Below are 26,671 nucleotides of genomic sequence, written 5' to 3' on the forward strand. Positions count from 1 at the left end.
GTGAAATAAACTTCTATAGAGGTGTGGTTAAATTAGGTATCCACGAAAGGAGGGCTCTCTTTAGAATAAAATGTAACTTAAATTACTCTGGAAAACACATGTCGCAAACACTTGTCGGAAAGCCAGGAGGGCTCTGATGACTTGTGACTCCATAGTTGGAAAAAAATGGGTTGCAGCCCGAAGATACTACTTTGGATATATACTGCAATAGTAAGGCCAATGATTACCTACGGATCGGTAATCTGGGCAGAAAGAACCGAACTCAGCACACAAGCCAGGGAATTGGATAAGCTCCAAAGGCTGGCTTGTGTGTGTATCAGTGGGGCAATGAGGACATGCTCAACGACATCCCTGGAGGTCCTTCTGGGACTAATCCCTCTTCATCTGCACATACAGATGCAGGCAAGGAGGGCAATATTCAGGATAGTTGGTAGTATTAGTGAGGCGGGGAGCTGCCTAAATCGAAGGAAGATTGGTATTCTTTCTAGGCGGTATCCCGAATTACTGATACCAAGGGATAACATGACAACGAGGTTTTACTTTGATAAGAAGTTTGAAACACGTTGGAGTAACAAGGCAAACTGGGAGAGAGTGGCTGCGACATAAGCATTAAAACAGCAACTGATTGCTTGGTAGTCTGACGGATCCCTCATAGCAGAGGGAGCGGGTGCCGGTGTCATTGTTCCAAGGAAAATGTACTTTAAGCCAATGGGCAGGTACACTAGCACATTCCAGGTGGAAATATACGCCATAGACAAATGTGCCTCCTTTAATCTGCAAAAGAACTAAAAGGGGCAGAACATAGCTATTTTCACCGATAGCCAAGCAGTGATCAAGGCACTTAGGTCCAACCAGGTGAACTCTAAATTGGTGTGGGAATGCCTTGAGAGACTGCATACATACGGCTCGTCCAACAAGGTCTGGATACTATGGGTTCCAGGCCATGCTGGGTTGGAAGGCAACGAGGCAACGGACGAACTAGCCAAGAAGGGAGCAGGGATGCCTTTAAATGGGCCAGAACCCTTCTGTGCAATCGGAAACGGTTTCATGGCTATAACTCTAAGAAATGCAGAGGAACGGTTGAGGGAACTATACTGGGCGGGCCTACCAGGGATGGAGCAGTCCAGGGTGCTTATTGGGGGATACGAACCTATACGCACAAAGGATTGCTTAAACCTCACCAAAAAGAACCTCCGAATCATAGTGGGAATTCTCACGGGTCATTGTCGGCTGAACTATCGCCTAGGGAAGCTAGGGATATCTACAGACACTGTCTGTAGGTTTTGTGAGGAGGAGGGCGAAACCTCTATACACGTCCTGGGACAGTATGCGGCACTTGGTAGGTCGAGGCATCTGGGAGAACACTTAATACCAGATGCAAAGCTGAAAGATCTAGAAGTAGGGAACATACTAAAGTTCCTGACGGTTATAGGCCTGCTTGAGATACTATGATCAATAGGTACACTATGACCAGTAAAAAGGGCACAATAGTTCTTTAAGGACTGACTTAATGGTGAGATGAAGCACATTCACAGTAGAAAACTTAACTTCAGGTTGAAAAGTGACTATCTAATTTTCGAAGAAGGACAAAAATTATAAATTTGTTCTTTAGCGAAGTAAGGGAGACTTTCGAAAGGCTATACTCAGAGACTAATAAAAATGTTGGCGAATCTTCTCGGTATGATAGGGTCATACGAGGGATTATGTGTATTCAACAAGAGAGCTCGTAACTACCATAAGAGATGTAACAGATAATACAGATAATAAATACTGGATATAGTGAACACAGTTTTTTGGCAGTAAAGATAAAACTGGACAAGTTTTCCAAGGAGGAGATTTCCCCGGCATTATTGTAATGGTGTAAGTTTGCGTCCATACAGCTACAGGTGATGACCTGAAACATTTTTAGATTGGCAATCTGATTGGGAAGTATGAAACATCACGTACAAGGATAATGCCGAAGATACGATGGGACTTAGTTACACAACATCTTCAGAATATTAGGTTGCCTTTATTACCAATCGTAAAAAAAATCGGAACGACTGGTTCGACGATGAATGTAAGCTAGCAACAGAACGGAAGATTGCTGCATATCGAGTAATACTTCATTGTCAAAGAACGCGGGGACGCGCAGATACCTATCACTCCTTCGAGCGCAAAACCGATATCATAGACGGAAAACGGAAGCCTGGGAGAATCAACAGTTCTGTGACTGTGAACTACGAGGCGCAACCACACCAGGCGTGAAAGTTTTACCAACAAGTCAGGAGGATGATAATGTTACTGGCAGCCAACCGAGACTATTTCATTTTACAACAACAGCGTTCGAGAGAAGAATCTGAAAAATTGTTAGCTCTTTATATGAGGATGGACGATTCCATAGCCTATATAACGATGAAATCAAATTGATGGATCTCGGCGCAAAACCGGGATGTCTGGAGCTCCTTATTAAGGCAGGTCTAGACCGGATACCAATTGTTGCGCCGTTGATGATGATTTATTACCAATGTATCACTTGTGTGTAGTTTCGGTGCTTCTAGCGAATTGTATGCAAGTGTCCTTTATTTAGCAAATACCAGTATTTCGGGTGCAACTTGTTTCCTTTTTCGGTGCAAGGTTACAGCAGGAAATGGTGTTTAGAATGTTTATAGTGAAAACTAGAACGTTCCTTCAATGAGGGTGTAGTTTTGCGTGTTGTTGGCACAACAAAAAATCACGAATAGAGTTCGTAACATTGGCAATCTTCATAAGCAATCAGTCGTCGATATCAAAGGTGTTGTATTCTATTCTGTGTATGGCTTCATTGAATCTCAGAACAGGATTCTCTACAATGGTTTGGTAGCTCAGATAGAGTAAGGTTACACAGCATAAAGTACTAGGAGTGGAAAGCAGACTTGCTGATCGAAAAAAGAATGCAAAAGGAATACAATGGCTAGCAATTTTATATAGGATGCTGGTTTCAACTGCTCTCCGCGATGTTCCTTTATTCCAGCTTCGTTAGGAAAAGTCCATGTGGTGTTTTCATATAGCAATTTAGAGAACATTAAAGGAGAACAGCCTTTATTTGTTAGTGTTTAATCCTTTTTTATATGTTGAGTGCGATCCTGCATATTCGACGCCTTCAGATTTCTGTCCACGAGAAAAGATACAAAGAGAATTTTATATGTTACTAGGGTTTAGGTTGCATCATTTGCAGTTTTAGGGCAAACTTTTCGGTTGAACTTTTCTATGTTCTTTAGACAAGTGAAATTGACAGGCCCAGTACAATACAGAGTTGGACGATTTGATTTTGGACCGTAACCTCCCTTATATTTGTATTTTGTTGCGGCTCCTGGTAAGTAATTAAATATGATTGTGGAGGATATCCGCCAGCAGTGTCGGTCCTACGATCTAATCGCTTTTTCTCCTTGATGTTCCACTTTATCAAGTCGGCGCCCAACGTGGTGAACTAAAGGTTATAAGGCGGTTGTGAGATGATTGGTTCCGCCAATGGTTATAGTTGCCTCAAATTTTCTGACTTGATACTCGTACTATGGTAAGAGGCCAGAAATAATTTACGACCTAGATAGACAAATGTAACATATTAACGTTCTGAAGGTGTTGATCAAGTTGATCAATTGAAAATCAAACACAAGCTGGCTATAGGAATCCAATAAAATAAAGCAAACATAAAGGTGGAGAAAGGTCTTTTTGTATAATGCAAAGTTATGATATTCCAGGGCCAGAGGTTATTAGGAGCAACCAAGTCGATATCTGGTTATCGGTTTGAAGTGAAGGCAGGCTTCAGTAGCAGGCAGACTGTGTACTGCGGTATTTAATGCTATAAAAGGCAATAGTGTAGTGGTAAAACGGATAGGATCGGAAATTGACAAACCCGAACAATTGGTAATAAAAGTGAGCAGGAAAAAGTAGTAAAAGGACAAACTGAAGCTCGGCCTCTCAGGTGTAAAAGGTTTTTTTTTATATAAGAATATTTGGGCTGGGATGATCCCATTTATATGTAGCCCGTAGTGTATAAACATTTGCACCTCTCTTCTAGGTTTTCAACAAAATCTTAAAAGGGATCCGTCAGAAAATAATAACTTAGAAGATTTGCCCTAGGCCGATATCCTTCTCAAAGTGATAGCCAATCTGGAATTGATGCATTGCAGGCTTAAAATCAAGAAGAACGTCAGGTTGTTTTACGAAAGCAGAGAGTGTTCATATCCGAAGATAACGTGAGTTAATATCCTACTGAAAATCATCCAAGATTTATTCTCAAATGAAGAAGGGATACTGAACCCGTCAAGAGACCTCTGTCCGCGATGATAACTTCGGCATCAATGGATCCGGAATTGCTAGGGTGTACCAAAACCAAGATTCTCAGCCTGCCAGGTTTTGGTTGTCTGTCTATCTGCATTAAAGAAAAATTTATATTTCTGCCTATCAACCAGATATTTATTGACGACGGACTTTAAAGAAGGGCTATAAACCCGTTCCGTAGGATACATTACGACGAAATCTATGGGCGATACCGCGACCGTATGGTAGAAAAAGAAGACGAGCAGAGGCAGCAGGGATATCGAATTGGTGAACCTCGGCGCAAAAGGAGGGGAGTTCCTTACAAAGGAAGGTCTAGACCGGATACCGGTTGAATGTATTGGAATCTTCGCCTTAAAGTCAAGATCAGAGTATCACTTGTACGGTTGCTTGAAAAAAGTCTTTGCGGGAAATCGATTTAATGGCTCCCACGAAGTACTGTTGGTAACTGTCTCTGTAATTTGAATAAGAGATTTTTACGAAATAGTTTTTCAATTAGCCGTAATATGAAAGAATTACGCAAAATTCGTTAAAGCTCGTTTTGCTACAAATTTTTTAGTTCTTTTTTAGAGCGAAGTGAGACATCACTGATTTGAGATGGAACTTTTTGAGTTTGAGAAGATTCTACTAATATTCAAAGAATGACTTGCAAGGGTCTTGTAAATGTTCTTCGAAATTTGTTTGGGATCTTGGCAGCCATTTCTTACAAAATGTCGAGGGGTTGCTTCGAATCGTGACTCTCACTTCCGGAATGACTTAGAGTCATATCGATGTACTTTTTTTCTCTCGACGCAGTAGATAGAATGCGGGCCTCACCAGATGGAGGGATGTGAGTTTCATCTGGCATTCTTGACATACACTCCCAGCCGCGGAACAGGTTGCAACTACCCGTTTAGAGTCAGATATCCATGTTGGACAGTTCGTAATGGGAGTAACAATAACTTATTGAAACTTTCCAGAATAAATGGGATTGAAATAAGACGGAACGTTAGAAGAAGAAATCCTGCAGACCTTGAACTGGCACCAGGAAGTCGGTAGGATTGACGGGAAGTGGAGTCACTGAAAGATGCAATCACGATGGTTGGATATGAACTTCGGCACAAAAAGAATTGGTTTGATGAAGAATACAAGCAAGTAATCGAAGAGCCAAATGCTGCACATAGATAAATAACATCATCAGCATTCAGATGCACTACTGACAAGATCTGAAGTTTAGACGCAAGCATATAAATCATGAGATTTGCAGCTCTAAGGCTGACCTTACACGATCGCGATATAGCCTAAGAGAAATAATTTGAAATCCGATTACAACTCAACGAACACAACGACAGAAGGATTTAAGTCCAGAGCTATATTTTGCGGAGAATTAGCAGGGAATTTAAAAGAGCGATTGGCCCAATATTTCGAGCAGCCATTTAACATCACAACCCATTTGCCAAAAAAGGTAATAAACCCTGCTAAGAGAACTACAAATGGATTGTTGTATACATGCCATTAATAATAATCAAAATAAGGCTCGTATCCTTCTCAAAACATATTTTTCGCAAATATCAGGGAGGATTTTAAGGGAGAAAATCAGCGTTGATCAAATATTCCCAATGAAACAGGTACCAGAGAGGTCGTTATGTACGAAGTATTATCTGAGTCTGAAGTTCCAGTGAAACTGACTTGACGTATCTGAATGACAATGACTCAGTTTAGTTCTGAAGCAAATATAGGAACTTAACTTACAAGATGTTTTGCAAAATATTCCGAATTAAAGCAAAATAATGGGCTGGCCCCAACATTTTTTAAAATCGGTACGGTACTATATCAATTATCCCAGATAGTAGCCGATATTGATGATATACATGAATATTCTAGCCCTGTTCAAGCTAGAAGAAGTAGCGCAGGAAGTAGACCTAAAAGTAACCGAACAGAAGATTAAAATTATGACACATAGAAGAAGGACAGATACCGGAGAATAAAAAATCAAAGCTTTAGAACTTCGGGTCCTCAGAACAATCTGAGGCGATGGACGGCGAATTGCGAATAAGATACAACAATGAGCTGTACTTCTTTATTATACGACGAACAAGATACCATCATCCATACTAAGATTTGAAAGCTCCAGTCGGCAAGCCATGCGGATGGAAGATGATGGAAGGTGACGGAATTCAGTGGATGACGTTAACTACATTCTGCTTGGTTTAAGCAATTGGACGACGCGGTCTCTGGATGCAGAAGAGAAGAGACAGAGGATTCGAGAGGTCAAGGATGGATGTCGGACTGTAGAAGAAGAAGTATACCTTTATGTAAGTATACTTCTTTCCTGGTGTCCGCAATCCTTGTAACCTGATGCTAATGCTACGGTTTCTTTCATTCATTCATATTTTGAAGTGCTAGGGCGACTAGAAGCCACGACCTTTGCTCGATCTTTTCAGTTTAGGATCACATTCACCTCTGCCCTCGCGATTGAGGAATACTGCTTGCCCTATTTCGAGTATGTACTTTGTTACAAGTCATTTTGTCCTATTGTTGCGTCATTTTACTGCAACAGATGCTGCGGCTTCTTAAGCCGCCCTGAATCGCTGGCTTACTAGAGCAGCCAGTTTTCATAACCTTCTCGTTAAAGTTGGAGAAGGCAATCTCCATTCGATCTTCTGGACTCCAAAATGTGCCTGTTGTAGAATGCTTTGGAAATATTGACATTATTCCACGATTCCACGATCCAAGATCGATCTCTGGGTCTTATCTAATAATTGAATGGTTGATAATAATGTTTACGTTAAAATATAGCATATTTTATCTTATGGGGCACATTTTTTTACGGATGGAAGCTTAACAAGTCGTATGTTCTGTTAGAATGTACATAAAAGCAATAAATGCATAAATGCTTGCGTTACTAATGTGCTTTATGGTTTTAGCACTTAATCATTAAAATAAGAAGTTGGGTCTCTTTCGAATTGCAATGAAGACATTTTTAATGGATTTACTGAAAGATGAGATTGAATGAAATTTAGATGCTGGATTAATTGTCTTTTCAAGTCGAAGTTAGGTCATGGAACAAATATTTTAGTGTCTGAAGTCTCAGGACAAAGTCGGGAATGTCGCGTAAATATTGTCTGCGGACTAAATAATATAAATAAAAATTTCATTGATACACAAAACTTTTTTAGCGGGAGTGGATTTTCCAGCAACCAATAAATATGGAAGGGGAATAAAATATACCAATAAATACCAAGGAGAGGACATAAAGTGGAAACGTGTTGTGGGATTTCTAGTAGTCGGCATTACTACTAAATTTGAGAAAAATATAACGTCATACATACAAACTGATTTTAAATATATCCCATTTACTTACACTGGTTGGAATATTATTATTTGCTGGGCCAATACCACGTTGTTTCAGCAAAGCTGCCAGGACTGCTTCATTGCTGGTCCCATACAAATCGATACCAGGAGCGTTAATGGTGCCATCCATGCCTTGAGCTCTCAGCAAGGCTAGAATTTCGTCTCGACTTATAGAGCTCGAGGTTGATGAGGATGTAGCAAACATTGGTATCCAAGGACTGGTGGTGGTTGGCGCATGTGTTGTCGTCGTTGTTGTAGTAGTCGATGGAGTCGCAGTTGTCATTGGTTTTTGGGTAGGACTAGCCCTTTTCCCTCCTCCGAACTGCTGTGTCAACTGAGGAAGATCCTCAATTGTAACTTTCCTTCCTAGCAAAGTTGAGAGTAGTTGCAGGTCCCGATTTATAGTTTCTAAATCTTCTTGGCCTGATTGAAGCTCATGATTGGAAAGCGGAGGTTTGGGTGTTGTGCGAGTGGTAGTTGTTGCAGGGGTAGTACTGGTCGTTGTCCTTGGAACAGTAGATGATTTTTTCGCAGTTTGTTTTGTGAGAGTAGGAAGATCATCGGCTGTTATCGGTCGTCCCAGTAAGGACGATAACAATTGAAGATCGGCACTGAGTGAAGCTTGATCTTGCTGGTGACTGGATATATCATTAGATGAAAGCAAGGGTGTTACCGTTGCTTTTTCTGACAGAACAGAAAGGGGTGTTGTTGATGACGCTCTGTTATTCACTGCCAACTCAATGATTCTATTTGCAAATGTTGGAGGATGAGATGTTGTCACATCCGATACCTGAGCAAATTGTCTCTGAAAAGTATAAGGGCGGATAAAATCTAAACGCTGAGGAACGATTGAAAAAGAAGATTTACAAGCGAGTTCAGGAATGCAATATCATCGCTATCCGAATAAGTAGTTCGAACTGGTTTACGAGTTGTGGTTATTGTCTGGAAACTATTCAGTAAATCCTCGATATTATTATTAACAGGCGGTGTAGGCTTGGGGGTTGTAGTGGTTGTTGTAGTAGTTGTTGTAGTCGTAGTTGTTGGTTTTGTTGTTGTTGCCTTGGTTGTTCGTGGCTTTTGTGTTGTAGCCCTAGCCGGCGACCCCCTTACTTGTTGTTGCCCGAACAAAAGTAAACGCTAGCCATAAAATAAAAGAAATACTTTCTATTAGGGCGACTAATTCCGAGAAGATTTAGATGAATATACCAGATTGGATAAGAAATTTAAATCATCTGCATCGGAGCTGGTCGTAGTTCGAACTTTTGCTGTAGTTGTAGTTGGCTTGGGGGTTGTCGTGGTAGTTGTTGTGGTTGTTGTTGTTGTACTGGGAGTAGTTGAGGTGGTTGTTGTGGTCGTAGTAGCTTCAGTTGTACTACTAGTAGGCTTGGGAGTGATAGCAGTGGCGCTTGTGGTTTTCGTGACCTGCTCGGCAAGGTTTTGCTGCAACCTTAAAATTTCTTGAAGAATTCGTAAGTTTCGATCAAAAGGACTCTCAGTAGTTGTAGTCTTTATAGTTTTTTGCGGTATTATGGGATCGGTGGTGGCTGCCATTGGGGTCGTTGTAACAGGCATTACGATTCTCGTTCGTGGGCTAGCCATTTTGGTGGTAGCAGCTGTTGTTATTGTTGATGTTATTGGTGCAGGTGATGTTGTAACAGCCGTTGGAACAGGTACCGAACTAGTAGTTTCCGTAGGCATGTTCACTGGGTAAACAGCACTAGATGATGGCTGAGTTGATGGAGGTTCTGCTACTGAAACTGTTGTACTAGCTTGAGCATAGACTACGACAGGAGTCGTGCTAGACTTTTTATCCTTTGTCAGACCTTCACGGTAAGAATTATCAGAATCTGGAACAGTATTATCTTGTGTTCGTTTACTCGTCGTTTCCATTTTCGATGTTACTGGTCTTTGGACTGTGGAGGTAATCATAGACTGTTCGTAGGCATTTGTTGAAGTAACAATAGGGTTAGTAGTTGCTGGGGTTGTCGAAGGCAATTCAGTAATTCCATTCATCTATTTTTTAAAATATTGAGATCATAATGTCGCCTTGGTGTAGTGTAAACCTTACCATTGCTGGGTTGTTCAAAGCACTCAATAATGCCTGATCGAGATTGTCTGCTCCAGTTGGCATTGGAACCATCATCATTTGCGAGTTATTCATCATCATCATGTAGTTACGGTTACGGGACATTGCTAAACTGAAGACATTCGAAGATTTCACATCGAATTCTGGGTTTATGTATTTTCGTTTCAATATGTCGAATAGAATATTTTCCTGTTATCGGAACGGGTAGTAGAGATTGAGGGGAATTAATTATTACAGACTCATATCAGTAGAGGAGAATGTGCTTAACAGTTTTGGTTAGTGGGACCTAGAAATTCAAAGTTTCTACTTCTACCAAAGAATGGGGTTTATGCATTAATTTAATAAGGAAGAAATATTTGTTATGGGTTTTGTGCAGAATTTCATTGCATTAATACTAAAAATTTGATGTAAATTGGATAGTTAAGTAGGATAAGAACTTACTTATCTTAGGGCATAATCAATTCGCGAAAAAGTGTCGTAATAATTTGTGGTTTAGAAAAGAAGTAAGCTTAGATTTCATTCAATGATTTGAAAGTTACATATTATTCTCGCGGTTACGACCATACAAACTTTTGATTGAGAAATATGTGCAGGATACAACAAGACGTTTAATTTGTAAGGGTTGACTATCAACGTTCGACCGGACCAACTGGGAACAATTGTCTCCCATTTTTGGGGTAAATAGACCCCCCCCTCCTTATATTAAATTCCCAAGTTTTTACAAAAGGGACGGCTGACCATTTCGTTCAGAGCAGAGGTAACTTATCACGCGCTATCTCAGCTTTGCCTTGATCGGCGAGCGCAATGCTGTTCATATTGCCTCCTACAGGGTACTGTAATGAAGTACTCTTACATGCATCAAGGACCTGATCCAACAATTATTATTATTAAATTATGTAATGCTATATATAGATCTGAAACTAATCATTTCGAGGTCTGGAAAAGCTTTAAGATGGGTCTTTTTATGGGATAATTTCAAGTTACGTTATATCATAGATGGATGGTAGAGTCACAAAGAGCTTGCTTAAGGATGATGTCCACCTCCTCACAGGGAAAATTTTAGATTGCTTCCAAAGTACTGCATATTGCGGTGTACAGTTTATAATAGCTCTGATATACGTGATTGCCATATCACCTGGGACAATCGCTTGGTATGTTAATGACCAGCCGGGTTTAGATAAAGAAGGGTTTTGATGGGAACACGTTTTCCGAAGTCTTAACGGTCGGTACGAAACTAGGTGGTTTTGTTATGGAGTGACTTCCTTAGAACACATATCATGGAAACAGGTGATGCCACAACTTCCGTAAAGTAATGCAGTAAGCGACTGAACGAAATTCAGTCAAATGTTCCCCTGCAAGGACGAGGGCTCTTGTATAAGTTGGATGGATACTAGATTTTATCGCCGCAGCGAATATAATCCAATATCGTGATCGTGGGTTCCCCATGCGACTCTCGAAGGATGCAGCGGCCTATGTAACAAAGACATTGGCAGGGGAGAAGAGCGAAACGATCGCGATCACGAACTTCAGGAAGAGAAACACGATTAAAGCAAAAGCTGGTGCCCAATGTATGCCGGATGCATTTGTTCCTATAGAAATTAATTACATTGAAAAATAAATTCCAATGGTAATAACGAGAGCTGAGAGCAGCTAAAGTCCGTTCTTCATTACTGGGTGCTTGGTGGAAGCGCTGGTGTAACAAACGGCCTTCATCATGCTGTAAAGAGGAATTCGCGCGTCGGTTGAAAATTCACTGTACATTGCGTCACTGTCATTGTCATTATTGCCCAGACGCTTCGGACACCACCTATTTGTGTTGTGGAGAGGTAGCATGTAGTACCTTGCTATTACACTAAGAGTGCCAAATACATGAATATGGAAGCTACTAAAGCTTTCACCGGATTCATGCTTCTCCAAGGAGAAATCTGTGTTCCAATCGAAACTATTTTCACAGAAAGTGAAGGCCCAGAGAAATTGCTCGCAAGGATGCTGAATCTTTGATGGAAAGTCCCCACCAAAAACAGGGCGTAGCATTCTCCTCGGTCAGCAGAAATGCGGGTAAGAACTGTAAGATGAACACATCTCCGATGGGCAACGCTTTGCTGTGGTCCGCACTAGAGTCTACTTCCAAGTTGCACCACGAGGTGATTAAATCAGGAGCCTCTTTTCCGATCACTGGCAAATTGATTTATTTATTATCTTATGGAAAAAATATTGGAGCCTGAAAGTCAAGGTTTAAAACCCAAGGCTTTCGCGATGAGCACTTCTATTTGGAATGCGCTGATGAACTATTATATAATTCTGGCGAGTGGCCCAAGTTCATTATTTTGAACATTGCGCTGAGGAGGACAATGCATGTTGTATTTTGGATTTCTAGTTCTCGAAGGATAGCACGGGACATCATCCGCATGCTAGGTGAAAAGAACCTAGGTTTTGATCCTGGACACTGGAGTATAATGTTCATGAATGCTAGGAAGGACAAATTCACAAATGTGGAGGGTTTCAGCTTGGTGTTCGAACTTTAGCAAAATATTCTGAAGGTGTTTAGGGACAGTTATTATACCATGTTCCATTTTTTCCTAGAAAGATTGAAATTCAGTCATGTTGGGAAACTGTAGAGCAAACCTTTTATTCGGGGAGTAGCGACCAATAATGATGTTCGATTTATACAAAACAGAGAAAATTGCGCCCTTTCGCAATGGATCTGCGGGTGGCGGATAGTGCAAATATTGGTAGAACTCCGGGGCTTTGGAACAAAGGAGAATTATTGATGTGAATGAGACTAGTTAGAAGACACCATATAACTACATAGAGAAGGCATTAAATCGGGAATAGAAGAATATTTCGTGTGAAGAGATGGCACCCCTTTTGGATGAGAATATAGGCGCTGTTAAAACCATCAAATGTGACAATTATCCGAAAAGTCGATTGTAAGGGTACCGAGTCTTGAACTGTAGAGTGTGAAGAAACCTGGTGACACATTAACCGTGGCATACGCTTCTAACTGTGTTCTAATATATTCAAGACGGCGTTTATGTTAGAACACATAAAGTTTGGAAAAGTCAGTCTCCCTTTCTGCTGGCATCAAGGCTAATAAATCTGCAGGAAGCTTGTAAGAAACAAAACGAGACTCCTTTAAAACATACATAGGAAGACTAGATTCTCTTAGAAAACCGAATGACACTTTCAGAAACTCTGGAACCGAGCAAGGGCAGGTAGTACCACCCGTCGAAGGGAGAGAATTAGCGGTTTCTTCAAGCCTTTAAAAACAAAAGTTTTGAAAGGGGAATTGGAATACTGCGGGAGTGATGGCTACCACGGAAAAAGTAGGAGCTTGTATATTATCTTTGAAGAGCTGATATGGAGATGCTAAAGGAGTGAGTGAAATCTAGGGAGTATTTCACTAGCACGTCTTGTTCTGGACGACGTGCCTTCCTCTTGAGTGAAGGTTAGAGAAATCTTCATATCAAAAATTCAAAATTCAAACACAAATAGCTTCAAGAAAATTAATTTAACATCATTTTGGCTAAAATCTCTGGAGAGACTGGTTGGACGTCATATTCGTGAGAAGGCGCTACAGCTGCACACATTAGAACCAGGACTTTGATCTCATGTGGAAATGTGGATATACATATATCGCTATCGCCTGGTGATCGGTAACAGCGAGACAACGGAGTTTTCATTACAAGTTAGCCCCATTGCATTATCTGCACTATGAGCATGACATCCGGCGCAGGTCTGGATGCACTACTTAATTTGCAGCCATTGGATATGTATGTATATTTAGAGGACTGTAATGAGTGCAGCTCAAAGAATAATTCATTTAGGTCAATGGAGAAACAACGGACGTGAGGGGCACAGAGCTTTGATTTAGTTCTTGTAATACGTTACGATTACGATCCTTAAACGTAGAGAAAAGATGGACGGACCAGAAGAATTTGTGGTAAGATATACCGCGGTTTTCTACATTGATGGTTGAAAAACAAAACAGGGCTCTGGAGCAGGAATCTACCTTTCGAATGTTATAGAGAAGTGTGCTTTTTACATGAGACTATATACAGCGTCTTTCAGGTGTATGCAATCGTAAGAAGAATAGTCTGGGTGACTCAAAAATTGTTCAGAAATTTACAAATCGTTTGAGTTCTATACCTGGATTCAATATGGTGGGCATCCGATCATTGTGGCGTAGAGAGAAATGAAATCTCGAATGCCTTAGCAAAAAGGGAGTTTAATTTCTTCCCTGCCGTGACCGAAATCATTGGCTAATGCTTCTGTTAAAATTTGGGAAGACACTTTCTTTAAAGGCAAAGAATGAAGCCTAAATGCCATCAGTAACCCCAATTGAAGATATGCAGAAGCATTGTTGGCATTTTGACAGGCCACAATTCTCTAACTGGACATAAATATGATCAAAGCAAACATCTTATTTTCGGTCTTGGTGTATTCCAGTTGCAACGGGTAGAATCACATTCACTAACGGAAACATTACGCTACCCAAGCGAATCTGAGATACTTCATTAGACGGAGGCGTCGATTGAAATGATTTGAGTGGTCAGAGGCTATGCTTCTATCCCACCTCATACATACGTGGACAGACATACAATCCGTGCTGACGAGGAAGCTGAAATTGACTGGAAAAGTCAAGGCGACCCAAGGACCGACCAAGCAGCGATGGTGTGATACGATAAATGTTGATTTGAGAGCTCTTAGACTCTAATTGGGTCAAGCCTATAACCAATAAAAATGACAAACCCGGCTAGGCTAGTCGTCTCCAATCCCGAATAATAAAAATGCCAAAGACGAAGAACAGTCGGGAAACCGGAAGCTCAGCGCTTTAAGTATAAAAGGTTTTGTTGGTTTAAATGTAAGAATATTTGGGTACTCGTTGGCCCCATTTAGTACGCTGAGTATACCCAACATTCAATTCGATGTGGCACTAATATTTTATATTTTAGAGAATAGCAATTTGACGCGGAGGAGGCAACTTTAAATTAGTATAAGTTTGTTAATAATAAAAGGATCCCCACTGAACTTCCTATTAAATGCTATATTATTGCAACGGTCCCAGTGTAACGGAGAGTATTTCGGAGTCCAGTTGCCATGTGCATGGACCACCATATTATTTTTTCAGATGTTTTGGGTTAGGTAGTTTGGGTCCTTAAAGTAATTGACCCCTCCCCCGGGACCCGGACTGGTCCGCCTCTTTTCAACCAATGACAAACGAAAGTGTTAATCGAGGTCTTTCATTTGATACCCCGCATGACTATTTAGGTGAAAAAAATGTTACCCTTTTTTTCATAGGTGTATGGGTTCAACGTAAAGCAATGTAATTCACCACATGGTTTATAGTTCCAACCTTTCCATCGAATTTCGTGTCAATAGGCTTAACTGTTTCTGAGAAAATTGCGTGTAGCAGACAGACAGACAGACAGTAAACTGATTTTAATGAGGTTTTGTTCTCAGCTAAACGTTGAAAGCGGAGGAAATTCTGGAGGAAACGGAAATAGATTGTCAGCAATCGGCAGGGATGATGTGTGGACGTGGTTGACACGTGCCCTAAATGGAGCGCAGTTTCATATGAATCCTTTATAAACTGGATTAGGACCAGACCAGTATTTCCAGAGGCTTCCTTTTCATTTGGAAACCAAATGGTTTTCAAGGTTTCATTTAGCGCTATGTTTTGGAGTCCTAGGGAAAATGACGACCACAAACAAAATTAAGGTCTGGGAGAATCGGACTTCGTAGACAAGTCAAAAATCAACACTGTGCAGATTGACTAGTTTTTCCCCTTTGTCATAAGCTTATAGAGTAACGCCATTTCATGAGCTGTGTAACGGAGCTATTCAAACTTAAATTGAAATCCACATCAATTTAGGACCTAACTATCATTCTAATATTATAATACCTAAATAGGTCCTTTTGTAGTATATTTGGATTTGGATATTGGAATTCAATTATAGTTTTGAGCACATTACCATGGGCGCATCCTTTGTATATAATAAACAATCTTGCATATGAAATACTCCACCGTCCATCTAAATTGATTATGCCCTTAGATACTTTGTTAGATTCAAGTTATTTTCAATTAAAATTTGATAAATTCATATCGAAGTTGTTCATTCAAACCATACCGTTTCCGGGTCAGTAGTAGTAATATTTGCAGTACTGTTAGCACCAGTTGGGTTTTCATCAATATCAACCCCATCCGTTGCCGCGGAATACTCAGTGGTAGTAGGATCGTTACTATTCACATTGTCTTCATTATTCTTATCACTATTCACGGTTAATTGTCTATCAACATTCATAGTAGTGGAATTAGGGGTAGTACTATTTGTGACCATTAGTTCTGCATCGTTTACTGGTATTGTTGTAGGAATTGGTTGTTGCACTGTTACTGGATTAACGGTAGTGATTTGTCTAATATTCACGGTTGTTCGATAGAATTCACTGTACGGATTGAATAGCATTCTCGGATCAATGTCGGTTACCTCGAGGTCATCATTACGAACGGGCAATATTGTGCCGTTTGGATACTTCCGCACCACCGTTTGATTAGGTAGGATTCCGTAGACTGCAATTGTTCGATCTGCCTGTGGTCGTATTGTCGGGATCTTGCGGACTACAGTGTTATTGGGAAGGACTCCGTAGATGACATAGTCTGGTCCCGGAGCACGTGACGTTGTTGAACTGATCTTTCCCGCCGACTGGATGGGAATACGACTGGCAAATCGTGGTCTGTAAGACGTGCTTGTCGGCGAAGAAGGACTAATTGTAGTTGTCGTTGCTGTGACCGTTGTTGTAGCTATTGTGACTGGGGGTAATGTTGACTGGTCTGATGGTTGTGTGGATTGTACTGTTGTTGTAGTTGGCAAGGGAGTAGATAGTGAAATGGATTTCTCACTGGTGGAGTCAGATCTTTCAATTGACAAAGTGTTTTGTGTTGGTGTTTTGTTTGTTGTGGGATTAGTTACAATTTGTGTTGTTTCTACCTTACCTGTTTCAATTTCAAGTGTGGATGATTGTGTATCATTGGAATTTACATTAAGGGTGTTAACATTTAAGGATTCTTCTGTTGTTGTTGGATCCGGATCGGAAATTGTTAGCGGAGTCGTAACAAGTAAAGTTTCTAAGTTTTGAGATATTGTACTACCAGTTTCATTGGGGTTTGGTGACAATACCTCCTCGACATTTAATGTGGAGTCTGTTGCGTTAGAGACCGTAAAACTAGTAGTTGTTGCATCACTAGAGCTACTTATATTAGTTGTGTTCGTTAATTGTGACATATTACCTCCGAACTCATCATAGTCTACTTGCAAGTCCCCTAGTTGACTGGTGAATTGCTTGAGTTCGTCACCCTTAAGAATAGAACTAATTTCAATTGCAAGCACATTTAAAATGTTCAAAGGACGTTCAACTTTTGTTTCTATTTCTGGGTATTCCTTTATGAGTTCATCTATTTGTTCAAGTGATTCAGCTAAATTTCCCGAGGAATCGATTGTATTGAATTCATTACGAGTACTTTCTGTGAACGCACTTTCTATGTCATTAGTGTCGGGAGCTGTGGAGCTACCTTGCTCTGGAATCAAAGTTGATTCAGAAGGTGGCTCGCTTAGTAGATTAGATAACCCCATTGTTGAAGTGTCCTGATTAGTAAGTGTATTTTCAACTTCAGCTTCAGCTGGCCTCCGATAAATAGGGCTAACATTGATCACCGGTTCAGTAGAATGATTTATTTTGCGCGGCTTGATACTGAACAAGTCCGCGAGAGTAATTGTTTGCGCTGTCCTAGGCATTCCTGCGGTTGTCCCGGTACTGACTTCTGTGGGTAAGTCGGTTGTCATCATCGTTGTCGGTACAAAGTCGTCTTCGTCAGGATCGTCAGGATCGTCAGTAATGTTTTGTGCGGAAGTACCCAAATTTTCAGCTGAAATACTACCCTGAGTTATCAAATCACTACCCGGTGTTACTAGTGCATGCAAATTGAAAGGTGGTGGCAAGCTAGTTGGTAGGTTAGATGGGAAGGTTACTGTGAGCGTTGGTGTGGTTGTTATTTCATCATTAAAAGCTACGTTAGTAGAAGCATCGTGTGCAGTTGAACTAGCGGAAGTTTGTGTTGATATAGTTGTTTCTGTGACTATTGGTGAAAAATCTGACTGTTGAGATAGGGCCGGTGAAATATTTTCTGTTGGGGAATTGTCTGAGGATGATTCAAACAAGGGACTACTTTGAGGGGTAGGGGTGGTTAAGGATTCAGGTTCAAGGGGAATATCTAATGATCGAGAGGATATTTCATCGTTTTGATCCACGCTACTTAGATTATTAGTAATAGTACCATCATTTCTCTCAGTTTTATCATCATCGTTTCTTTTATATACAGAGCTCGACTCGTCGTTGATCATTGTGGTTTCAATACGATCCGAGACTTGATTAGTAGTGCTATCAATTCTATTTGGTACCTGAGTATTTATAAAGTCAAGCGGCGATTGGGTGGTTGTTGTGGTGGTAGTTGTTGTAGTAGTTGTCGTGGTAGTTGTTGTTGTAGGAGTCCCTGGTGGGTTAACATCCACCACTTTCGAAATCATATCATCGATGTTTTCCGTTGTTTGTGACAATATATTCGCCAAAGCACCAAATATAGATACTGTTACTGAAGGCGAGTGATTTGATGTTTCAACATTTATATCGCTACGCATCAGTGCGCCTGGAACAGGATCGATGACATTATATAATCCGATACTTTCATCATATTCGGGAAGGCTCAATTCCACTGTCTCCTCCTGTTCGATGTCCTAAAAAGTAATTGTGTGTAATTGTGTAAAAGGGTTGATTGTTGGTAATATGCGGAAGGGACTTGGGAAGTGTTTTGGGGTTATACAGGAAAAAAAGCCAAACATCAGTGCTGTTTCGACATTTTATATATTTTGCCAGAATTTCTATTCTATTTAAACAACGCTATTATAAAAGTTTATGAAAGGAGTATTATCATGGAGTGTTAGTAATCTGTGCACAATGAAATGATTCTGATGACGAAATTCAATTAAAATGGGTAAGTAAAGCGTTAAGAATAAATAAATAAAATCTCATTTTATATTGAAGGTTGTTTAGATTTGTTCAGATAGAAGCTGTTTAGGATGAACCTCGAAATAACTCCGAATCGGATCGTTTTGTAGAAAGTTGACTCTTTGAATGAAACGAAGCCGTAAATATTGATGAATGTAGGCCGTTATGTAAAATAGATAACCAACTCCAATCACGGAAATTTCCCTCTCTTTTCTTTCTATTGTAGTAGGACATAGAAGAAACCAGAGTTTAGTGAATGGGATTGCAGAAAATTGCTGCCTGCTTCTGGTGAATCGAGAAGCTTTTCAGTTAACTCTATTCGAACAGTGGGGTATGCCCCTGGAAAAATAATCTTTGTATGAATTGCTTTGTGAGCCTTTTCGGCAGTAACCATTCCCAAACTGGCAGAAGTGCCATTCAGCGTGAGTGAAACTAGACGGAGGTTTATATTGCATGTAAGGACCAGGCTGTCATAGATGCCGAATCGGGAGGTATAAACGGTAGGTCCAATATATGCAGAAAAAGCAGAGTTGAAGTTTATATCTGTATTGTATGATATACATAGAGGTGGAAGATGTGTCGCAGCCAGTAGCGGATTTTACTAGTATGAACTTTGCCCAATCATGGAAATAAAGTTGATATAAATTAATCCCAACCACTAGGGGGCAGCCATCCCACAACTTGCTATCGTAAACCATTCGTGACGATTAATCGTTGTGATCGTTATTGGCCAACCATATCTGAATTATTGAGGTGACACCTGGCTGAAAGATTGAATAGGTTATGGGCGAATGATGAATATCGGAATTTGTGTTCTAGTCGAATCATCGCGAAGGTTGGAATCACAAATACTTTTCGAGAAGCGGATTTGGGGCCTGTGGGAGACCTGGCATATGTTGAGTGCCCCATCAGCAAGGAGCATCGCTTCGCATCTTAGTGAGCATTATATTCACAATACCAACAAGTAATTTGTATTCAAGTGATAGATGAGGAAAAGAAGGGTCTTTGAAGAATGTTAAGGCATGTGCTCCATTGGAGTGTGACAGCTTTCGGGGGAACACGTTTCATGACCGATATATAACTGAATGACTCCATTCTGCAGAAAAACGCTTAAATAACCCAGATAGTTTTGAAAGTACGCTACGTTGGCCCAGAGGGATAGTTTCTGATGAATCAACTACTAACAGAATGGTAAAATTGTAGCGGCGTCGACTGAATGCTTTCATTTACGGCGATTTTGTGGGCGACTCCTAGGAAGGCATCGAAGGCATCGAACGAGAGGAGACATTTGAGCACTTCTTAGGTAACCTGAGATACGACGTTTGGAGGACTTAAAATAATTTCAACCCGCTGCGTGAGAAGGTTAGCATGAACACGAGTAGTATGGCTTAAAAAATAAAGATCTTCCCAGGTATCCTGTCAACACTTTCTCGGAGAAGTAATAGCCAATTTTTTCTTTCACGGGGGAAGCCGTGCGATGCAAGCGTGTTGCAGTAGAGAATAGATCAGATCGATTTGCGTACACGAAGATGAAAAATGGGGAAGATGATGTAAATTGGCTTCTGTCTATCATTGCAAATGGCGGTGCCTTCTCCATAGTATGAGGTTTCTGGGGCCCATTTTACTGTGAATGCAATAAATATGGTTGGTGGCCCGGTAAGAAGCGTTTATTACCTCTGAAAAGTGCTGTGGGTGTTGGGGGTGAAGGTGGAAAATACATTCAGCTTCGAAAATTAATAGCAATTTAATGAAATAACACATTATGTTGAGAGGTTGGTCATGTCTTATTGTAGTTATCTTGGCTCTTGGGTAAGGGATTAGCGATAGAGAAAACATATCCTCGCAGTGGGGATACTCAAGGCTCGGTATTAAGCCTTTCATTCGAGATGTGAGATACAATGAAGTAAAGAGACCACGATTGTAAGTTTGGTGGATGACTCAGTATGAATAGCACCATGCAATCAGGACAGAGAGAGCGGTCATGATCATTTTTTCAATCCCGATCAGATATCAAAGGAATCAATGCAGCATATACTCAAAGTATAAAAGAAAATAATTTAACAGGCTATCAAATTCCAATATACATATTTATTTGGAGTTATCTAATAACTGGTGTATATGTGTGACGAAGCACTATACCAGAATATCTAACACACAAACCAGGGCGGCGGAATTTATATTGTAGAGTCGGAAACAACGCATATGTAAAACCATCATAATACCGCAAGTTTCGGATGTTCGGGCAGAAACCAGGAGACCCAATCAGCTAATGCAAAGATCAGAAAAAAATTCGCAGTCAGGAAATCCAAAATAGAACTTGACCAGCATCTAGAAATTCATCACGTTTAGAAGAAGTGCTTGGAAGGAACCTATGTTGGGAGGTACCACTGCTTCGTTCAGCAGAACAGCTGGAAACATTAAATTAGTCAGCAACAAATAAGCACTGCATCTAACAAATGTTCCCTCGAAAGTTGGGTTGCAGCTTCAACAGAAATTTCAAGGTTATGCCAAAGTATGACAAAAAGTAGGCATTGAGTATTTCCTTTGGAAAAGTTTTCCTGAAAGTCCTTTTCTGGTCTGGTTATTTGCAGTTGCTCTCCTTATAAAGTTGATACCCTAAAGCAAAAAAGAGTGCACCTTAAACTGGGCGTAAAATTGCGTTTTCATTCTGACGGTTGCTAATAGCAAAATATAGATAGGCCTCTTTTCAACCCAAATGAATGTCAAGTGAAATAGAATGGAATTTCCATCTTACGGTGATACAACGTTAATGGACGTCTTCCGTTTCAAATATTTGATCCTTTCATTGCAGTGGACTCACGGATGGTATTTAACAAAACTCCATTATAATTGTAAGCGTAGGGTAGACTGAAAAGACGAGCTTTTCGGGAGCTTTAATCTTTTGTTTAGCAAGTTCATTAATACGTGGCGATTATCCACATTCTGCACCCTTTCTTCAGCAGAATGCTTCGGATCTAATTTTGGAAGTCGTAAGGGACCTCCTCCAGCGCAGTCAGTTTGTAGGCTGAGGGGGGGGGGGGGGTATCTAATCGTACTGAAGTTCACTGGCAACTAATCACTTTCGTGAGGAAGTTTCACCTAATTATGCTGTTAAGAACTGCGGGTCAAGGTAATGGATCATCAAACATAGCTACATTTCAGCAAAACTGGTAAGTATTGTTGCGAAGACCTCAGCCAACTGAGTAGCATTCAAAAGACGGGGGCCAGCGAAAGTATGCTTGTGAAAGTATGATGCCACCAGACATTAGACGCCTGGTGCCTGCATCATCTGGAGGACGGTATAATAATTGCAATTAAGAAGGTCCAGGAACGATTTAATTTTCGCTAACAGAATCGAAAAAGAAGGAACCAGTGCAGATTAATCCCCAGAAAAAGTAAGCCTGAATCCAAGAGATAAAATGCCTCGGATAGCTCAGAAGTGCGTTAGTACCCGGGAGACCCAGTGTTAGCTATGCTAACGCGGGCAAAAGTCTTAGACTGACAATTATAACTAACACGGAGTCAAGGCAAATATTTACTCGTGAGAGGCAAGAACTAATCGAGGACCTTATTGTTGAGCAGATGTATGAATGGTGAAAGGTTAAAATGGCCGCCACGCTCGCAAATTATAGGCGCACATGGTGCAAAATTTATCTATGCAGGGTCGTACCAAAAAACTCTTAGGTTTTATCACTGCCTAGAATAGGAGTCTCCATATGCAATTATTAAAAGGGTTTAGGTCTAACAAGGAGGACTGGTCCCGATCAGAGTGGACTAACAGCTGTTGGAGCAATTAAGAGGAACAATTGTGTGATCAGATATAGATTTTATAAGTACACAGCGACAAACCGAAGAAGGCATCTTCTGCAGAACTATCGGGCAAACTACACTGAGATCTCATAACGCGCAGAAGGCGGCGAGTAGATAAACCGCCTGGTGAGGACCTAAATGGCTTTCGACTCCGTTTTTTAGACGAGTAAGTGCAACTTCAATTACTCAGATAAACCCCCGTCGTGTAAATGCTGCTCTTGCATTAATTGCGAGAACAATGACCATCAACGTAATTGAAAAAATTTACTGGGCAAGGTATAAACGTATGAAATAATACGATTATGAAGAAAAGTGAATTTTCAGGAATTTCAGACATTGAGCAAACTACAGAAGCATTTACACTGTAGAAAGTTCCTGGTGAGGCGTAGACAAATTCTCTCTGTCTGAAAGTGGGAAATTTTACGCTCGCTGCAAATGAGGATGATTGTATATACTTTCTTTTCAACCTGAATTTCCTGAGGTCATATCCTATAGTGGAAGCTAACTCACACTGTCACACATTCTGATATTTGTTAGAGGGCGGGACCAAAAGAAAAAAAAAGCGAAAAAGCTACTTTCGGAAGTAGAATAAATTGGAAAGTGAAAACTTTGGCCTGGCTTTGAAGTCATCCAGCACAGATGTCATTTTTCCAGCACTTCTTCAAAGAGGCTCAGAAATTATTCCAAGTTCACTCTTGAAAGTGATAAGATATCATGTAGTCTTAATTCATATACGAAACTGAGTAAAAAGTATCCTCTTCACTCTAAATCTTTCAGGCAATTTTTTATTTCACATGCAGAAATACAGAACGCTTTTATGCGGAAAAGTGTCCAGTTCAAAGTTTCTGGGTGGAAAAGATCCTAAAACGGATAGCTAGGGAAAGTACCAAGACGAACCAGTACAATAGACAACAACTACCCTAGATTGTTCACAGGATGGGGTATTATTAACAGTACTGTGGAGTACCATAGTGGGTGACCTTGGAGAAGATCTAAAAAATATTGAACCAAAGGTTGGGAGTTAGGCTGGCGATATATGTGATAGGAGAGAAGCATCAAATCATTAGTAAATGGTGCCGAACGTCAATGCAGTGAAGATTTGTGTGGTTTCATACAATACTAGCAAATTAAGAGAAAACACTTACTAGTCACGAGGTTGCAGTGTTTGGGAATCACACTAGACCAAAGCTAGTCTAGAAACCCATTTCAGTAACGTATGAAGCTTGTGCTACTGGGCCAAAGGCGTCCTTGAAGGTCTTCTTTGAATTAAGCTCTCCCACAAAGAGGGAGATTTTCGGAAAAAGGAAGCTCGACATTCATTTCAAACAGCCTCATGGTATAGCATACTAATACCGAGAGAACGCAGTTTAACAAGTAATTTAATATTTTAACGAGCAGCAGGAAATATCGTGAGGTTGGAGATAAAACATAGAACCTAAATGAACAAATGATAGTCTGACACTTGTCCTTTATTGGACTTGGGCGAAGGAAAATATGCTTTGAACCAAAGGGAAACCATACCAGTACATTTTAGGCAGAATTATACAGTATATAGAGAAGGTTTACCTACTTCAATCTGCATTCTAACCGACAGGCAAACTGCCATCAAGATACCTATCCAACCAATTAAACTTCAAATTGATAGAGGAGTGCCTTGATAAACTAAATACGCTCGATCTGTGCAATAAAGTGTGAATATTCTGGGTGCTGGGCCATATGGGGAAGATCACAACTCTTCTGTGGAATTGGGAAGAGGCTAGTCATGAGAAAATCATTAAGTGGGTAGGTAGACCATGCCACAAACTGCTAAGACCGTGACTGCTGTTATGAGAGCAGAGAGGCAGAGTTAAGCCGGCTTGGATCTTCAGAGCCAGCCCGTAGCATTCAAAAGCAGCTCTCCCACCCCCAGCAGCCAGAAATGTCTCTGGGGTCCCCAAAGAATGATTTGCTCAGTGTCCGTAGCCTGACTCTAGCTAGAGCTGGGCAATCGCAGAGAAAGTGTATCAGGGGTTCCCTTCCTTCTCCACAGCTTCGGCAATGTGAATTGTATGCCGAGCCCAGCGGCATGGTCCCCTATGGGCCAGTGCCCGTGCAGATCGCCGTAATCTTCAATGCATTTACACGCATCTGGCACAGGAGCTGTCGTGATCGGGCTATGTTATAAGCGGCCCAAATTCTCCTTGACTTGATAGAGCTCGTAAGTTTTCGCTATCTAAGGCCCGCGGTTGCCAGGTGGCGAGTAGACTCCGTCACCGAAGGGATGCCAAGAGCAGAGCCTCGCCTGGCCAATCCGTCAGCCCGTTCATTCCCCTCTATGTTCCTATGTCCGGGAACCCAGAGGAGGGTGACCTTGAGCGAGTCGCCCAGACGGTTAAGCGCGTCTCTATACTGCCCGCCAGCCTGGAAGATGTCGTCGCTGAATCCAAGGCTTGATGGCCGCTAGGCTGTTGGTCAGAATGGCTATGTTGCGCTTGGGGCTCGAATTTCGCTCCAACCATCGGCAGACTTCCAATATCGCCAGTACTTCCGCTTGGAATACACTGGCGAAACCTGGCAGACAATACGACTTGGATACACTGCGTGTATTCGCGAAAACCCCCGCGCCGACTCGACAGGCCATCATTAATCCATCGGTAAAGAATATTGAGCCACAACCCTGCAACACGCCGCCGGTCTTCCACTTTACCTTGGTTGAAAAGTCAACAGTAAAGTTTCTCGCAAAGTTCCATTTGCGAGTGGCATAGTCCGTGGGGAATGCCCAGATTTGTCGAGGTACTTCATGTAGGATGTTACTGTGGCCGTAGGACTTCGCTGCCCAGCATCTGGACTCACGTACTCTGACGGCATTGCACGCTGCAACGTATTTATTATGGAGATGTGGGAGTACATTCAGAGCAACTGCCGGGCAGGACTGCAGAGTCCCAGTAGCCCCTGCACATGAGGTTCTTTGAATCCTATTGTATTTTTTGCCCAAAGCCTGTTACCATACAATAGAGCCGTACGTTAGGATCGGATGCACTACAAGGGTGTATATCCAGAGGACCATCCTCGGCCAGAGACCCCATTTCTGTGCAAAGGTTCTCTTGCAGCCATAGAAGGCTATACAGGCTTTCTTAACCCTCAGTTCAATGTTCAATCTCCAATTCAGCTTTGGATCCAGGATTACACTCAGATACTTTACATTAGAGGAAAGAACCAATCTTTGTTCATTCAGTCGTGGTAGATGCAATTCAGGTATCCTTGTCTTGGTGGTGAATAGCATCAGTTGCGTTTTGGTTGGGTTTATGCCGAGTCCGCATCTTGGGGCCCACAGGCACACCTTTCACAACGCTCTTTCCATGATGTCGCCCATAATGGAGGGAAACATCCCTGACACTAATATCATCAAGTCGTCGGCATACGTCACCACCTTCACCCCGCTGCTGTCAAATGTTCGTAAAATTTCGTCCATTACTATTAACTAGAGCACCGGTGAGATGGCCCCACCCTGGGGCGTGCCTCTGGTCCAGTGGTTGCCTCCTAGATCCGACTGGAGTATCATGGTACTTAGCATGGCTATAATCCAATGTGTAAAACACCCTTCTAATTCAATACTGGTCATCCTTAACTGACAATCGAAAGAACTTGCTGTCGGGGAATATAAAGTTCACAATCGGATGGTTGCCGTTTCGACTATTCTGTCAGGAAAGTCACGTCAATTGACACCAGAAATACGCTATTCGAAAAGTCGTGGATTGATTGTTTGTGTGAAGCAGGTGTTCCAAGAGTTGGAGTCAGTAACAAGTGAGCTTCTTAACGAATTAAAAACTTAATAAATGAGTGAAACTGGGAAAACTACGCCATAGATGGAGGAATACGATTTCGAGAGGGTAGACCAGTTCGTTTAGCTAGGGGCCCTTTCCATGAAGGACGGAAATCAACGTCATGGAATACAGCGAGGACACACAGGTCTCCATAGTTTTTTACGCGGTTTTCTCAATTAAAAAGTCGAGAAATTTACAGAAGAAAACAAAATTAAAGTCTATGATGGCATACTATATGAATGAGAAATGTAGACGTTAGTGGAGGTGCCAGATTGACGCG

The 26,671-nt window shown here is 41.2% G+C and overlaps 1 protein-coding gene across 1 annotated transcript in view; it reads right to left on the reverse strand.

The window, feature by feature from the left end:
* Positions 1-26,671, reverse strand: part of LOC119648426 (mucin-2-like) — a 37,570-nt gene that overhangs the window by 2,269 nt on the left and 8,630 nt on the right. The window contains exons 5-9 of the mRNA XM_038050179.1: positions 15,850-18,507; positions 9,701-9,907; positions 8,839-9,645; positions 8,500-8,769; positions 7,643-8,437 (exon numbers count right to left, since the gene is read on the reverse strand). Coding sequence (XP_037906107.1) covers positions 7,643-8,437; positions 8,500-8,769; positions 8,839-9,645; positions 9,701-9,907; positions 15,850-18,507 — 4,737 coding nt within the window. The remainder of the gene's footprint in view (positions 1-7,642; positions 8,438-8,499; positions 8,770-8,838; positions 9,646-9,700; positions 9,908-15,849; positions 18,508-26,671) is intronic.

The sequence above is a fragment of the Hermetia illucens genome, chromosome 2 (assembly GCF_905115235.1).
Source record: "Hermetia illucens chromosome 2, iHerIll2.2.curated.20191125, whole genome shotgun sequence".
Lineage (NCBI taxonomy): Eukaryota > Metazoa > Arthropoda > Insecta > Diptera > Stratiomyidae > Hermetia > Hermetia illucens.